This window comes from Pyxicephalus adspersus, chromosome 10, assembly GCF_032062135.1.
Source record: "Pyxicephalus adspersus chromosome 10, UCB_Pads_2.0, whole genome shotgun sequence".
Classification (NCBI taxonomy): Eukaryota; Metazoa; Chordata; class Amphibia; order Anura; family Pyxicephalidae; genus Pyxicephalus; species Pyxicephalus adspersus.
The window spans coordinates 36,495,276-36,512,464 of record NC_092867.1 but is presented as its reverse complement, the minus strand read 5'-3'; the positions used below and the strand labels follow the sequence as shown (position 1 = coordinate 36,512,464).

Sequence of the window (17,189 nt, the reverse complement as noted above, 5' to 3'; positions counted from 1 at the left end):
TGCTTGTTGTAGGTGCTTTTAGCAGTGAACAGGGATTAGCATGGGACATGGTGTTCTGTCTGGTCCCTGGCTAGCCATCCCAATTTGGCCCTTTTCAGAAGTCACTTAATATTATCTTACTGCCTGGGATTTCTCTCCCCTTACCTACTGCCACTGTAACAATCAATGCTATTTACCTCACTTGTCACTGTTTTTAATGCTTTAATTTGTCTGTATTGTATACTGATGGTATTTTTTTTTCTGACCTGGATTTCCAGCAACTGCAATACAATGGTTCCTTACTGCCATACTGAAACTAATAGGTTTTAACACTGTCTCTTTTGAACAGGGATGAAGACCACAGTCAGTGAAGCTGAGCATCCTTTGCTCTGTGAAGGGACAAGGAGAGAGAAAGGTGACTTGGCACTAGCGCTGATGATTACCTACAAAGATGATCAGTCCAAGCTAAAAAAGGTATTTCTATGGTCATATATACAATATCTATATGAGTTGAATGTGGAAGTGTAGGATGGGCAGTGTACAAAGATGGTCATGAGGATAGATGTCTGTATAAGATCCAGTTTGACCCAGCAGCAATGTTTTCATTTAGCTTTTATGTAGCTGCAGTGGAAGTGAAGGGAACAATCTAAGAGTGTCGCTTGAGTCTGTTGGGAATGCTTACAAACCCATTCAAGATATCGGCACCCAGCTGTGGTCACATTTTGAATGTTTATACAATGGGAATCTTTTGGGAAGAATTATTTTTAAATGCGTGATGCAGTGGCAAGGTCTCCTAACAGTGGCTAAACTACCACCAATCCCACCCCCAAAATATGAATTTTACACTTTTATCTATTGCTATGGTCCAATAAATTGATTGGAACTATGTGCCGTAATGTCACTTGTTAAGATTGTCTCTTGTTTGAAGCCATCATCTACCTAATGGTATAAACTTTTTTTACTGCCAACTTAATTCTAATGATAGTTTAAGCTGGGGCCATTAATCTAATAATAAGGTTTATAGTTCTCTGTGGTCTTTTTAGATAGCATAATTTGACAGATTTTACTATTTTATCATTTTGATTTGACTGTAATGCAGAAGTCATAACACCCAGTTACTGGTGACTAATGAAAACTGTTAGTACAGAAGGATATTCATAGTCTGGTCTGTTTCTGCTTTTTTGTGCTTGAAGCAGAGACTGATAATTCACCCACCTCTATTTACTTTATAGCTCCACCATGTGTCTTTGAACAGTGGAGCCGCATAGCTGCAGTGATCTATGTATGACATCTAATTAGCCACTGTTCTCTTAGCAAAATATATAGAATCATAAATTGCTTAAGATTGTACTATAGTTATATTATGTTTTAGAAAAATGACAAATATTCATTGTGACAAATATCTCTCAGAACTGCCATAGTTTATTGGCCTGTCCATTGCAAGGTCAATATTGTCAGAGCAATTTTAAGGGAACAGGCTATGATTCGTAAGGTATAAGAAGGTTGGCCTATTTTATTTAACGTATGTGTTGTGTTAAAAGTAAAGAGCATTTTAATTAGCTATTTAAAATAATGGAATGGAATCTGCAAAAAATGGATTGATCATTCATGTAGGGACATGAACGATTGATAAGAGTTTAAAACAGAACTATAGGCGATGTCCCATCTGCAATAATCCCTCCTACCAGCCTGATCAATTTGGGAATTTGGGCAAAAATCTGAGCTACGCATGCACGCTGGCAGCTTTGCTTGCCAGGATACCCAACAATACCGGCTTCCCCTGCGCACATCAGGAATGAATGAATGTCTATGTGGGAGTTATGTTGTCCCCGCTCAGGAAATCATGATGTCTGAAAATCATCTACAGGAAGAGAAAAAAGAGGAAGTCCTGCAAAGTAATGGGGACAGGTGAGTATCACAGGTTTATTTCTCCTCTTAATTAAGGCAAACACTGGGGGGAAGCATGGGAGAAAAGCAAAAGACAGAAAGGTAGTTCTGATGTATTTCATCTGTGAATTTTTGGCTTTCTCCACCATGTACTCCCAGCTACAAACTGGTGATTTTTTGTTTATTGACAACTGGCCTTTAATCTTTAGAAGACTAGTCAGTGCAGCCATAAAGTCTGGCATTTATCATGGTGATTGTCTTTTTTATGTTTTAAAATAATGGGTTGCAGTTGTTGCATGGAAATATTTTGGAAACACAAAATAAAAACAGAAAGATTAAACAAAGTTTAGCAAGTGTTTATTTGATTTCTACAAATTTTAATCCCTCTGGATACAGGATGCCTAAAAACTGACTTGGTGGAATATCTTAAAATCTTTTTTTCTTCTTTGTTCACCCCAACCCAACGCTCTCATTTGGAATTATCATATAGTACTTGTAAGCTATTGATGTTGCTTGCTAGTTTTGTAAATATCCACTCTGTAACTAAGCCAGTGAGCCTACATTGTTTCTGTGGCAGCTGTCACATTGGCCATGACAGTTCATAAAAGGATGTTTTCCACATGCTGCAAAGGTCTTTTGAAAAGTCAGTCTCATGTGGTTGGTGCTCTTTGGTGAAAACAGATATAAAGTTCATTGGCTTCTTAGTGGTAAGCTTTGGTATTTGTATATGATGGGAAAGAGAACTGGTGCTTGGATAGTCATGGAGAGCTTATCTTCTTACTTGAAAGGACTCAGAGGACCAATACTTCACTTCAAACATATCTATTAGGTTCTGAATCATTTTCCTATGATCTCCTGCCATATGCAAAGAATATCTTTGTGTGAGGTATATGCTGCTTGAATATGCTTGTAATTACCATAAAGGTAGAGAATGATATGAGGGAGGAGTATGTTTTAAAAGAATTTTTATTTAAAGATCCTAGAAAATTAGACAGTAGCCATTACTATGAAGGTAAATGGGTGTTTTCATTTTACAAATCATTAAAATCCTAAGTAAAAGTTTGCTTTTTGTGTGTGCTTTTATCCCTTTTTTACCCAGATTCTGGATAAGCTCTTGGATCGTGAAAGTCAAACTCATAAACCACAAACTCTGAGTTCCTTCTACTCCTCCAGTAAACCAACAACAGCCAATCAGAAGTCACCTTCTAAACACGCTTCACAGTCTGCAACAACTATAATAATATCAAGTAGTCCAGCCAGTCACCAGCAACCAGGAGTAACCCCTGCAGTCCATGGGACAGTAACTGAGAACTTCCCAGAGAAGAACATTCAAGGTAATTTCTGGGTTTCATAGTATATAGAACATAGAAATGTCTACTAACTAAAAAAACAAAGCAAAAAACATTTACATATTGTAAAGGGGCCATTTATCCTAGAGCTAGGCTAGAGGTAAAATGTATTAACTCAGAATGTTTCAAAGTCCGATGTGATAAAACTACATTTCTTCTATCCTCAATTGGCCCTTAAGGTATTCTGGTATGAACTGAGCTTGCCACTTTATTGTTGTATTCAAATTGAATATTCCACTTCTACGATCTGCCCATCAGCAGATTAAATCTAAAGTTACTTTGTTGATATCTTTCCTGGCACAGTAAAAGCTTACAATTGCTGTTTTGGTACTTGAGCAGTTGAATAGAGAATTATTGGTCTAAGGTTTAAGATTCAAGTATAGCAGAAAGTATTAGAAAAGATAAATGATTACCTGATTCTCTGTGTGAACATACATGTATTAATTTATTTATTGCAGACAACTCCCAGAAATCTTCCAGTGAGCCTGCCGGGGATCCCCAGGTGTACAAGCAGGAAGTAAAAGTTCCTAGCCGACTAGCTCTTGGGAACCGGGGAGGGTATAATGGCCGATGTTGGGGGTCGCCAGTTCGTCAGAAAAAGAAGCACACAGGTAAAAAAATATTTACTATCTTTTTTTTTTTTTTTTTTTTTTAGAGCAACTTAGAGCTAGGATTTTGCAGACACCTGAATGAGTGTTTGCAAATATCCAAACAAGCTTAGCAGTGACAGCATTGTTACTGCTCCAGGACACCTAGTGTTTGACAAAAGGAGCCCAGAGGAGGTAAACACTGCTGTAAAATACTGCTAGTCTGACCATGCTTAAAGTGCAGCATTTTTATTAATATAAAATGTTTTTTTTTTTTAATGTGCACTTTGTAGGAATGGCCAGTATTGATAGCAGTGCTCCAGAGACAACATCTGACAGTTCCCCAACCCTCAGTCGTCGACCGCTCCGTGGAGGTTGGGGAGCCACCCCCTGGGGACGAGGACAAGACAGTGACAGCATCAGTAGCTCATCCAGCGACTCGCTCGGTTCCTCATCCTCTAGTGGCAGCAGAAGAGCAAGTGGTGGCGCCAGAGCCAAGACTGTGGAGATGGGCAGGTATGAACAGTATACATTTCTAATGAGCTTTAGTTTTCCATTTTGATTGGAAAGTTTTGGGTCTTTAATTCCGAATATTTAAATTTCTCAGGTATAAGGGACGCCGTCTAGAGAGTCACGCTCCACATGTCCCTAACCAGCCTTCAGAAGCTGCAGCCCACTTCTATTTTGAGTTGGCAAAAACAGTCCTCATTAAAGCTGGAGGGAACAGCAGCACTTCCATATTCACACATCCTTCATCCAGTGGTGGACATCAAGGCCCACATCGCAACCTGCACCTCTGTGCCTTTGAAATAGGCCTCTATGCCCTGGGCCTTCATAATTTTGTGTCTCCCAACTGGCTTTCTAGGACATACTCTTCACATGTCTCCTGGATAACTGGTGAGAAAAACTAAAGTGATCTGGATGCAACATTTTTTTTTACCATTACTTTGTTTTGTTTTTGCTTTACTGTGTTTATCATTTTCATATTTTCTTTTTCTTGTGAGAATTGCATCATGTGAAAATGTAGCTAGAAAATGCCAGGATAAAGAAGGCTCTTTGAACATAATATGGGATTAAGCTGGGGAAAAGATAATGCGTGGCAAACAAGGGAAAAACTAAAAAATTTTAGTCTACTCATCTTGATATTACCAACATTTGGATGTCTGTGAATTGAATCTTCCTATGCCCAAAACACACCCTAGCCGCATTCCTCTTTACATAGAATTAACAAACAACGGCTGTGGAACCCTTATTTAAATGGTTTCAACATTGGCGTATATTTGTGATGCAATAAGCCACTGGGTAATTAATTTCTCACATGTTAGAAATAAATTAAATTAATTACAATAAACACATTGTGTGGAAAGACAAGAGAAAAGACTAGCCTGTGGTTGGAAAGATTTTTTTCTTGCTCCTTATGTCATTCACTGTTTAGATGTGTGTAAATTTAATAAGCACTTGATTTTGAATTTCAGGCCAAGCCATGGAGATTGGTAGTGCAGCCCTGAATATTCTCGTGGAATGCTGGGATGGACACCTAACTCCTCCAGAGGTAGCATCCTTGGCAGACAGAGCGTCTCGAGCCAGAGATTCTAACATGGTGCGAGCAGCAGCTGAACTGGCTCTGAGCTGCCTCCCTCATGCTCATGCATTGAACCCTAACGAGATCCAGCGAGCTCTGGTACAATGTAAAGAACAGGTGCGTATGAAATATAATTAAGAACCTGGATACTGTAATGTGCACATCTTGTAGAATCTAGATTTACCCATTACCATTTGTGTTATTTGATGTATCACTGAACTTTTCTAGGCTTGGTCTTCGGTAATCCCGACTGTGATTCGGGGTGGATTTTAGGTGCAAAAAATCCCAAATCACACTCGGGGTTTCTTTAACCTGAAAAAAACACTTACTTTGCTCCGTCGCTTGTTCCCCGGTGTCCTGCTGGTTTCCGCAGGTCCTGGGGACACGTCTGTCTTCTTCCAGCTCCAACCGCGAACTGCAAAGACACGAGATCTGCGGGTTTCCTGGTGACGTCGGTGCCAGCAGGAGGATCGGTGGGAAATTCAAAAAATTTTGTTATGGATTCATTACAAAATAGCTGCATTGAATCCAATACAAAGAAAACTTTATATAAGATATATATAATTAAATTATACATGCTATTGTACAGTTATTTTACATGTTTAACTATATATTTTTTTAAACAGTTTTTTTTCCAAGTTTTTTTTATAAATTTATTAACTATTGGACATATTTTGGTGAGTTTTGCCTAAGAAGTATAGCCTACAATGTAAAATAAATTTCCATGCAAAAAAATAGTAACGCTTTTTGCACAGAAATTTGGACAGAATTAGAACGCTAGGGAGGTTAAGCACAAATTAATCAAGACAGTTGTGCATACCATGAACTACTACAAAAGCATTCTATAAAAAAGATCATAAAGTTATAAGTTTAATAACTGCTTTTCTTTTCTGTGTAGGACAACCTGATGTTGGAGAAGGCTTGCATGGCAGTAGAGGATGCTGCCAAGGGAGGTGGTGTTTACCCAGAGGTCTTGTTTGAAGTGGCTCATCAGTGGTATTGGCTGTATGAACAGATGGCAGGTGGTACTCCAGTTCCGAGAGAAGGCGCTACCGGCTGCAGTGCAGGAGCTGCACGTTCTGTGGTGGAGGCAGTGCGTGGTCTTACAGACAACAGGATAATTCCAGATACCGCCACTGTGACTGTGGCAGCAGCAGTTACTGCAGCAACTGTGGTCCCTGTAATTTCTGTGGGGTCAACAATTTACCCTCCGCATACTGCAATGGCCCATCCTCACACCCAAGGACTACACCCCTATTCTACTCTACAAACACATATACCAACAGTCTGTAATCCCCAGTACATTGGAATCCCTCGGCAGCAAATCCCACAACCCACTGTCTTCCCAGTTCCGGGGACATTGTACACACAGGTAATATGATTTTAAGATTGTAAAAGGAATTTAACTGCTTTCCAATGGTTGATTTTAAATCTGATCTCAAGGGAGATATAAAAAACACAAATTAATAGAGATCTGTAGTAAAAAATTAAAATGTATTTATAAAATGCCAACATATTCCACAGCTCAATGCCATATAGGATAGGATAGCGTAGGGGCTGAATATGACAAACCTACATGATTTGCAAGTACAAACAAGAATACGGGGAAAAGAGGACCCTGTCCAATCAAACTACTAATCTAAGATAACCTAAATACATATGTATGTTTAAATTCCTAATCATCTTTTTTTTTTCTTTTCCAAAATCATCATTTTTTTCCTTTCCAAAATCATCATTTTTTTAATGCAAGCATGTAAGTATCTGAATTTGACATGGTCCTTTTCCAGTATGAACAGCAGAGCTCAGGTAGATAGAAGGAAAAACAGTCCATTGCGGTATGCTGCAGAGCAAAGAGCCTTCGCCCCTGTGTGTGTCCAATTTGCTGTCTTTTAATTGAATGCTTAGTCTGCTGATTTACCTGTTAAACAGTCTTGAAATTTGCTTTTGTTTTTGCAGGGCGTCCACCCAGCTTTTATTGGAGCCCAGTACCCATACACAGTTACAACTCCTTCTATAGCAGCAACAGCCGTCTCTTTTCCAGGGGCTCCAGTTCCCTCTATGACCCAGATTGCTGTTCATCCTTATCACACAGAGGCAGGGTTGTCTCTGACTTCTAATGTAGCAAGTGAGTGGTGCATACACTGAATTTTGTGTGTAATAGGCTGTGTATTATAATTTTACTCTCCTGTGAACATGTACTTTAAATGTATACAATTGCTTATTGTTCTCTAAATGTACTCCATGAAGGGCCCCCCAAAATTTTGCTATCCTCTCAAGATAATACAGAATATGGGGTCTACATATATATACTGATCATAGACTGTGCAGGTATATATAGTTATAGTTATATACAGTTATTAGAAGGTATATACAGATTATAGGGTGTACTAGAAGGGAACCGCTCAGGACATTTCCTCCTACAAAGAAGCATTTAGCCCCTGGGTGGTGACTCTTGACAGGTGAGGAGACATGGTCCAGTGGCTGCATAGAATCAGCAGTTAGGCATTTAAAAGTCATTTAGACAGTGCGGACCATTAAAATGCTGGCAGAAAAAAAATCATAAGGGAAATCATAGCAGCAAGTGATATACCTTTTTACAGAGCAGCAGAGGACAGGCTCCAGCCGGGGAGATCACTAACTCGGCTGATGCTGGATTGAGTTTTCCAGTGACTGTCACTGGGACATAGGAATGGCCCTGGGGACCCCGGGAATTATTTCAAATCCCAGACAGGAGGCTTGTGGTCCCTTGGTTCTGGGCCCCATACTAATTGCTATGGGCTTTATGATGATCTCTATGCTACTGTACTCCTTTAAAAGAGATGCAGACATTACAGTGACAACACCTTTGCCTTTAGGTGTCACTATATTGCCTTTGCAAAAAAGGATGTTGCCGTAGCAACAAGAGACCTGATCCGCTTCAGATGTCAATGCAAAGAAAAGTTATTTTTTTCAACTGGGAGCAGTGAGGCCAACTCGCATATCTTACTACGAAATAACCGCCCCACCTAATTGTACAAAAAAAATGTCTGGCTTGCAGAATGCAATTTAAATTGATCTAGACAACACAGACTTTCACTTGTTCCACTCCGTTATTGTAAGATTCTTTTCTTTTGTCTGTTCAACCCTCTGCTGGCTTACAGCAGCTTTTATTTAATAAGGTGGAGATCAATGTATAAAGTACAGAATCTCAAAACAACCCGACGCCAATCTTATTTTGTTCTTTTTACTGCTGTAAACAAATACGTGAAAAAGCTGGTTGTTCTATGTTACGACTAACTGTTTCTTTTTGTACGTTGGGGTGTCTATGTATATATGTATGTGCGCATGACACATGTATTGTGTGATCTATATTCACATTGGGTATGTTTATGGATTTAATGTAAAGGTATACCAGTTCAACAGATGTACTTGGGTCACAAATACAGTGCATAGTAGAAATTGTAATCACAATTAATAATCAAGGTGAATGTACTTTGCATGTGAGTGATCCTCACATGCTCAGTCATAAGGATCACAAGAAAAGTCTGAAGCCTAGTTTAGGATGTTTTCTGTTATAGTTCTAACCATTGCCTATTCTAAGCTCCTGGTACTGAAGGTTGGGTAGTTGTTCTTGTTGACTTACTAGGTCAGTGGTCCTTATGGTTGTCACAGACCACTAGTTTCACGGACACTGCACCACTAATACGTGGGGATCTGTGTGTCACTCAAAGGGTGATGCCAGGACTTGCCCACTATCCCAGCGAAGGTCTAAACCAGAGAGACAACCCGCAAACTGGCCAGAGCCACGGACCACTGGTGGGCAGCCGCTGTACTAGGTGACCATCTAGTAGCAACCAGAGATCTGTCTTTCCTAAAATGCCTTTCAGCACAGGTGTATTCTTCCCTTTAGAATCTTATTATCATTCTACAGAAGTCAGTTTTGTTATTATTCAAGCAAATAGAAGCATACTGTATATCTTGGGATGTCTTTAGATGCAGTGGTAGAAAGAACACAAACCCTCCTATACGATTTCCTGCAAACTCAATGGGAAAACATTCCCCTTCCAGAGTAAAAGCATTGGCAGATTGCTGGGTTTGTGTTGACGTTGTTTGATCAACCCAACATTGCTTTATGAAATACCACAGGTAGGTTGTACAGTGTGGTCTAAAAGTTTCTTAGGTGCTTCAGAATTTTGGTGTTAAATTTGATTGTGGTGCTGTCATGGGTTGATGTAGAAAATATGCTTATTCTTATCATATGTAATGTCTATAAATTTTCCTGACAGCACCCAGAGAACCCCCCATGCATTTATAATAACATAATATAATCATTTCAGTGTTTTCTGGTTCTTTGGAACATGCTGGTGGTTGAGAGAATGTTGATTTTTTTAATCGCTTTTGATTACCTATCCCTTTATTGGGCTGAAGAAGACAATTTTACAGCGGTGCTGTGGTAAACCTTCATGAATACAGCATTGATGGTTAGGATAAGAAGCTCAACTTATTATAATAACTACAAATCATGGTTTAGTTACAGATATTTGTTGGGTTAAAGGGGTGGTGAGGTGAGGATCATGTGAACAATTGGATAGGGACTCACTTCATTGTTGATATTAATGAGGCCCTGTCAGTTATATAAAGAAACCTTTCTTCCCACTGACATATTTTCATGATTATTTTTGTATTTTTAGTAGGGAGTGTTCACACAGGAACCACATTTCCCGCAATTCCAGGCACCACCATGACTACAATTAGCACCCAACCTGCCCCGATGGTCACAGGAGGCTTCCCTGCCGAGGACGATCAGCACAGCCAGCCAGTCAATCCGCAAGGATTACACTACCTCCACTCTGCTTATCGTGTTGGTAAGTACCATTTCAAGTTTTTTTCTGGCTGCTAAATGAGTGACATGTAGCTGTATTTTGTGTAAATCATTTAAAGTACTTATCACATCAGTGATTTCACTGAACATCAGTAAGATTTTTAAGTACCAAAAATGGAGTTGATTCACTAGAGGGATAATATATTGTGTCTGCTAAGCCTATTTTTGAATGCAGGAAATTGGAGAGAGGATAGAAAGCAGGCTTTTTAAGGCAGATAGTTTTATGGCACTGGGATAAATCTAAAACAAAATGTAATAATCAATATACAAGATAACAACAACTAATGAAAATATTAATAACTGACTGACTATGTACAATACAGAGGCTTGCTGAGCTAATATATTTATAAAGCTGAGCATGCCCTTTTCAACGTGGTTAGGTTGCATTAATAAGAACAACAATGTATAACGTAACCAAAATACATGTTGTTTTCTTTTACCCGATGCGTTTTGCCCACTAGGGGCTTCCTCAGGGGATTTTGAGAAAAAAGGGTACTACAAAGACATATAGTAGAAAATAAATCACTACCATAATTCAAATAAAAACATATTTTCAAAGCATATGTATGATTTCAATTCAAATAATTATCATAAATTAGGACAGTGACAATAATAAAGAGGGTGACTTCTGTTTTTTGACTAAAATTTTACGCAACACTTATTATATATTGGAGTATAAAGGAGAAGAACTGACTGGCTGGTAACATGATAAAATGTTACTAGAAAGGATAAAGGTAAGTTGATTAATAAACAATAGATTTTGTTCAGTGGAACCTTATGATGATGATAATACTAATAATTATAGTCACCTACTTTAAATAGGGGATTTGTTCAAATTACTGTGGAGATCCAATAATCATAATTGAATATGGTGTATTTCACCCAAAGGTGTCCTATCCAGGATGATATTGATCTAGCTAGATGTAGAAGATAATTTGCATTATTAGATTTGAAAAATATCTGTTAATAGTATTAATAATATTAATAGTATAAAAAGGAAAAGGTATTATGAACCTACTAAATGTAATAAATCTGATGGATTATCTTGAATATTCCATATAATAAGGGAACGTTTTTTAAGTAGCCGTGAGTTATTGACTACATAGGTAGCCAAAAGAACAGTAATAAAAATGTTGGAGTGCAGCAATGCACAGATGGGCATAAACCCCAAGTACGCAGATACAGCTGCCGCCCCCCAACAAAAAAATTGATATACACCCCTGTATTGCATAGACATAGACAGCAGCCAATTTAGTATGATTTTTTAATGGTGTACATGAAAAGCCTGAGTTGGACAGTCCTGTTTTAGTTTCTAGTGTAAATGTTTCTGACATTGTCTGGGGTGATTTACCATATATACTCGAATATAAATCAAGGTACCTACAAAACAAGGAAACTTCATTGACTCAAATGTAAACCTAAGGCACAAAATACAGCAGTAACTACTTACATTTTAAAATGGGGATCAACAGAAATGTCAAATAATTCATGTGAATAAATATATCTCTGGTGTGTTATTTTTAAAACATGTTATTTGAAATCACATGAGCTCATTCTGTTAATCTTTTTTACGGGTTAGTATTTTGATCTTTCCATATGATGGGCAACCTATTTTGACCTTATTATTGCTCACCAGTAGATGGTGCTGTGTCCTCATGTATAGTATGCTGCAAACTCAGCAAGAATTAATTATACACTTTACACACAGGACACAGCACCATCTAGTGGTGTGACCCGAGTAAGAACTGGGATTCTGACCACATTTTGTGATCATAAAAAATATAAATAAAAAAAAATAATCTTAGTTCATACTTGAGTGTATATATAGTATTCTCTAATATGTATCTTATACTGGAGGGACTTAATGTGAGTGCTTTGTGTCTCAGGATAAAAAATACTTTATCTTTTGGTTACTTAATATCAATTCTAATTCAGTTTGTGTGTATATAGCCAGGATAGAGTTTTTGTGGTCCTATTGGGGAGATTTACTTTTCAGTTCCTAAAACACAACAGAAAGGGAGATGAAATCTCATTATAGAAGTGAATTTCTTCTCCAATTGTATCTGAAGTGACCCAATGTCATTTGTCATCTTCTGTGTTCTGTTGGCTGTGAAATGTCGGATTTATTATCCCTTTACGTCTTAGTGACAAAAGTTTCCAGGACAAATCGAGTTATTTACAAACAACTACCATTACTTTATATTGAGGACATACCTAAAGTATCCATTCAATTTGAATGTCGGCTGGCAGGCCCTTGAACAGAAGTTAGTAGGGGTGTGGGGTCAGCACTTTCTTGTGACATTATAATTATTCTCTTAATTTGTACGTGTGTGAACATTTTCTCTCGGCTTAATTCTAACATGAAATGTGTTGTGTCTCCAGGAATGCTCGCATTGGAGATGCTGGGACGAAGAGCTCACAACGACCACCCCAATAACTTCTCCAGAAGCCCCCCATACACGGAAGATGTGAAGTGGCTGCTAAGCTTAGCTGCCAAATTAGGTAAGGCTGTGCGATGATCATTGGCTGAACCCACCGAACGCTAAGCCACTTTATTCTCCGCAACTGAAATCATTAATCCTGGGCTGAATGCAGCAAATGCCAAACTTCTCCGATTGCAGCAGCCACTTTGCTGTAATGAGAACAAGTTTATGCATCCTCTGTTAACTGACCTTTTCAGAGAATGCTCGTACTTCATGGCGAGTGTTCTGCTTGTCACAATGACACGACATTGAACGTGATGTACGGTTTTCCTGTTCATTATTGGGTTAATCAGATGACTTTACCAAGCTCTATGGGTTCTGTAAAGCTGGAGGGAAGGATAAGTGGAGGTCGCAATACTAACCAATCAAACGACACATTTCATCATCTGTTCCTTACAAAAGCTGGGATCCCATTGCAGCAACCATCCCATTTCCTGTTCTCCATTTTAGGGAACACAATACAAACATGGACTAGTCAGCAAGATCGCTCTGCTTTATCTGTGTCTTGGGATGACTTTACTCATTCCTGGGTCTGCTGTCTGCTCATTGGGCTGTGGGGGTGTTTTTGATTGGCTGGCTGAGCCAGGAAATATTCGCAACACCCATCTGTCAGAGCAGTATGCAGGCTGAGCCTAAATCACAAGACTCAAAAGTTACAAATTATTTAGTGTGTAAACCACAGCAAAATGTATACAGTTACATGTTTGCCGGGGTGAAAGAGTCCATGGGCCTCAAAATCAGGTGGTTGAGGCTGTACCATACTGTTTTTTTTATATATATATTCTAATACATTCTGTATTATCTTGTTACTCCTAGGAGTGAATTATGTGCATCAGTTTTGTGTGGGGGCAGCAAAAGGTGTGCTCAGTCCATTCGTCCTACAGGAAATCATTATGGAGGCTCTTCAGCGGCTTAACCCGGCCCACATCCATAATCACCTTCGTACCCCGGCCTTCCATCAGCTGGTTCAGCGTTGTCAGCAGTCCTACATGCAGGTAATATTATATGGGATGGGAATTGTCACAAACTAGATATGGAGAGCACTATTCCTCGATATCCAGTGAAAGGTCACTTGTGTACTTGTTACTAAGCTGGAAGAGTTCAGTGCATTCATTCTGTGCCCTGTAATGAAATGTTCCCAAGCACAGGTTATTACTGCACACATAAACTGTTCCATTGGAAGCTTTATTTCTAGTAAGGTGTGTTTTATCTGTTCACAAAAATATATGAAATATGATCTTGTTATGTGCTGTGCACTGAATAGAAATCTCAAACTATGGTGTCAGCCTTGCTGGATATCTTGTGATCTACAGAACAACTCCCCTGTGTGTAATGTAAATATTGAGGGGGGGTCCAAATTAGGAGAGCAGCCTGGGGTAACAACCCTGCTTTTCCAAATGCTTCAGGTTGGTGCTGGGAGTAATGAGAAATGCCGAATGAGCATTGTATTCTGATCTCTTGGTGAACATAACAATCAGGCATTTCCGTTTAGTCCCCACACTGCAGTATCTCTGCAGATGTTCAGTTCAGGAGATGACTAAACATATATTTATTGGAATATATTGGAATGGTCTATTTTCCCCTCGCAGCATGTCCATGCCTTCATTTCATGGGAAAGGCATCAGTTACATTTGTATGCTGATTGTTGCCAGAAACAACAATTGTGACCTTTGCTGTTTGTAAATTAGTTTTCACTGTATCTTTCATGACTTGGAGTTTACATCTCTGTAGCCGCAAAGGCCGATAAAGGATCTGAATTTTAATTATTACAGGATGAGGATGAGGTATTAGCAGGCTGTTCACACCATGCAAACACTGCCTGGCCAGGGAGTCAGAGGGTAATCATTGGCTGCATCTAATCCTCAGCATCCATAATAATGTCTGTAAGATGTGTAATTTCAGTTCCATGCAGGGCAAAGTGACAGGTTCTCTTTAGCAGCACCCCTACTATCTGGTATTACTACCATGAACTGAACGGCAGCAGAGCAAATAAAAGGTAAGGGGATGAAGTCACATGATCCTCATACCAAACACTACTGTCAGAATCAGAAAGGAAAGTTAATATAAACATGTGATGGGGCCACCCTAAAAGTAAACATGTACAGTAAATAGAATTTTTACTGCTGTGTTCCAGAAATTGTACAGATTGATCCTTTCCATGTGACTGCAGAACATTCATCCAATACTTGGTATGCACAGGCTGTAGATAGCTGGGTCTACATGCAGATTGGTAAAAACAGAAATATTCTTATTTAATAAAATAGATATTTTAAAATAAGAATTAAAGGATATTTTGGAGGGTTATTGTGTAAACACCAAAGTGTTTCCAGGTGTTGTCTGTATTTTCCTGGATCTATCACCGGACTGAACTTGGTGCACCCTGACAGCACTTGACATTTTTATGGTCTACTGCAAATATTCTATTTCATACTTCAGCAAATATATGAACTCGTTTCTTGTTTGTTCATGACCACAAGTAATACATTTGTTCTCTTTTAGTACATCCACCATCGTTTAATCCACCTTACCCCAGCGGACTACGACGACTTTGTAAATGCCATCCGCAGCGCAAGGAGCGCGTTCTGTCTCACCCCTTTGGGTGCCATGCAGTTCAATGACATTCTGCAGAATCTGAAGAGGGGCAAACAGACCAAGGAGCTGTGGCAAAGAGTATCACTGGAAATGGCCACCTATTCCCCTTGACCATACCAGCAGTGTGCAGAAATCATTGGTCATTATTTTGTGGTCAAAAGGCCTTCAAGCAAGTAGCATAATACATAGCTTCCGCCTCTGCACTGTACTGGTCCAGCATTGAGATCTCATCGATCTAGAAGAGCCAGCTCCCAGTTATATTGCTGCAAAAAAAAAAAAAAAATGGTATGGTTGCAGCTATACGAACTTTGTACAAGGTTGGATTTTTTTTTATTCTATAAATATATATAAATATACTTTTTATTTTAGTTATTACAAATCACAGGTTTAATGTGTCATTCCTTATATTACAGAACACTTGTTGACGTATATGCCTCACTTCCTACGTTGGCTTTGGTGATATTGACTGGGTCTTTGTTCTGTCTGCTGTTACTAAGGGTTCATTTGCTGTGGGGTGCATGTTTGTCTAGTCCCTAAATATTTATTTTAGATTTTTTTGTGTTTGGCACTTGCTCTGGCATTGGGCTCATTACTGTTTTTGAAGCTTCATCAGGAAAGGGGTTCATTCCCCTTCTAACCGATATTCTCAGAGCATTTCTATAGCAGATTATTCCATATACTCTGTCAGAGAGAACTGGTGTTGGTTTTACCATCAGCCAGAAAGCTTGGAAGTCTTTTACCAACAGGGATATTCAAGTTTCATGATTTATGTCCTTAAATGCAGAGTATTGTCTTTCTGTTTATTTCTTCCTGTTAGAATAACGATTTTGTGTCTTATTTTTGTTTCCTAATTAAAAAAAAAAAAAGAAAACATTCTTTACATTGAATGTTCTTTGTCTGATTGTTCATGGTAACCTTTAAGGTGGTACAGCAGTGCTGGGTGTAGGTAGGTACCAGAGCCGTGTTCTCCCCAGCCCCTTTTAGCTGGGTGTACCACCAGGAACTTTTCAGTAAGTATTTGATTGTTTTTTCAACTGTGGGGACTAAAGAACTGGGTCACAATACAGGGGCTGCCAACCACCTACAACAACTTCTCAGCCAACTTAAAAAAATTCTAGGGGTAATGCTGCAGACTGGCTCTGAGGTATAGTAAGAGTAATGACTCCATTATACCAAGCTGGCGTTGTGTACTTTTCACACATGTTAATCTTTAAGTACCATTCCCCAAGGAAATACATTTATTTATATATTATTGTTGCAGCAAAGAATATCGCTGCATTGGTAAGAAAGGCAGAGATGTGATAAACATTCTCTTCTAATGTTCCTTTAGTTATTGAAGGGTTCACTTTGTTTTGGGAAGTTGGTATTCATTTTTTCTGAAAGAAACATGGCAGCTACCACTGCTTACCTCTTACTGAAAATGCTTGCTACCTGACAATATATTTAAGGTAGGTCAGACGTTGAGGCAAGATATTTGCACTTTCATAGTCTATTGCAGGACAAGGTAGGTGATAATAATGATAAAATAAATGTTAAGGTAAGCTGTTCCTTATTTTCTTTAAAGATCACTCAAAATGATAACTTGTACTTTAAGTAACTTATTGCAAGTTCTTATTACCTCAAGGATGCTTGTTACAGGTCAGTGAAAACACATTAAAAAGAGCCAGGCAACAAAGCATTTTGAGGTCTACAGTGGGAAATTCTATAATTCAAGTCCTTTTAATACCATTGTGCAAAGAACAATGATAAAAACAAACCTATAGCAGCCCATCAGAGATCAGGTTTTGGCTCTTGTTTATTGCCCGCTCTTTTCTTGTGTTAGGTGAGGTTATTTTCAGCACACTACCGTGGGCCAACTTCTATATTCTG

The 17,189-nt window shown here is 38.8% G+C and overlaps 1 protein-coding gene across 1 annotated transcript in view; it reads left to right on the top strand.

Moving 5' to 3' along the window:
• The window catches only part of ZSWIM8 (zinc finger SWIM-type containing 8), a 49,766-nt gene extending 33,575 nt beyond the window's left edge, over window positions 1-16,191 (top strand). The window contains exons 14-25 of the mRNA XM_072423170.1: window positions 323-453; window positions 2,966-3,200; window positions 3,674-3,826; window positions 4,096-4,318; window positions 4,410-4,699; window positions 5,278-5,501; window positions 6,283-6,756; window positions 7,341-7,509; window positions 10,055-10,228; window positions 12,628-12,747; window positions 13,545-13,723; window positions 15,228-16,191. Of these exons, the coding sequence (XP_072279271.1) occupies window positions 323-453; window positions 2,966-3,200; window positions 3,674-3,826; window positions 4,096-4,318; window positions 4,410-4,699; window positions 5,278-5,501; window positions 6,283-6,756; window positions 7,341-7,509; window positions 10,055-10,228; window positions 12,628-12,747; window positions 13,545-13,723; window positions 15,228-15,431 (2,576 nt within the window). The 3' untranslated portion in view covers window positions 15,432-16,191. The remainder of the gene's footprint in view (window positions 1-322; window positions 454-2,965; window positions 3,201-3,673; window positions 3,827-4,095; window positions 4,319-4,409; window positions 4,700-5,277; window positions 5,502-6,282; window positions 6,757-7,340; window positions 7,510-10,054; window positions 10,229-12,627; window positions 12,748-13,544; window positions 13,724-15,227) is intronic.
• Window positions 16,192-17,189: the final 998 nt, after the last annotated feature.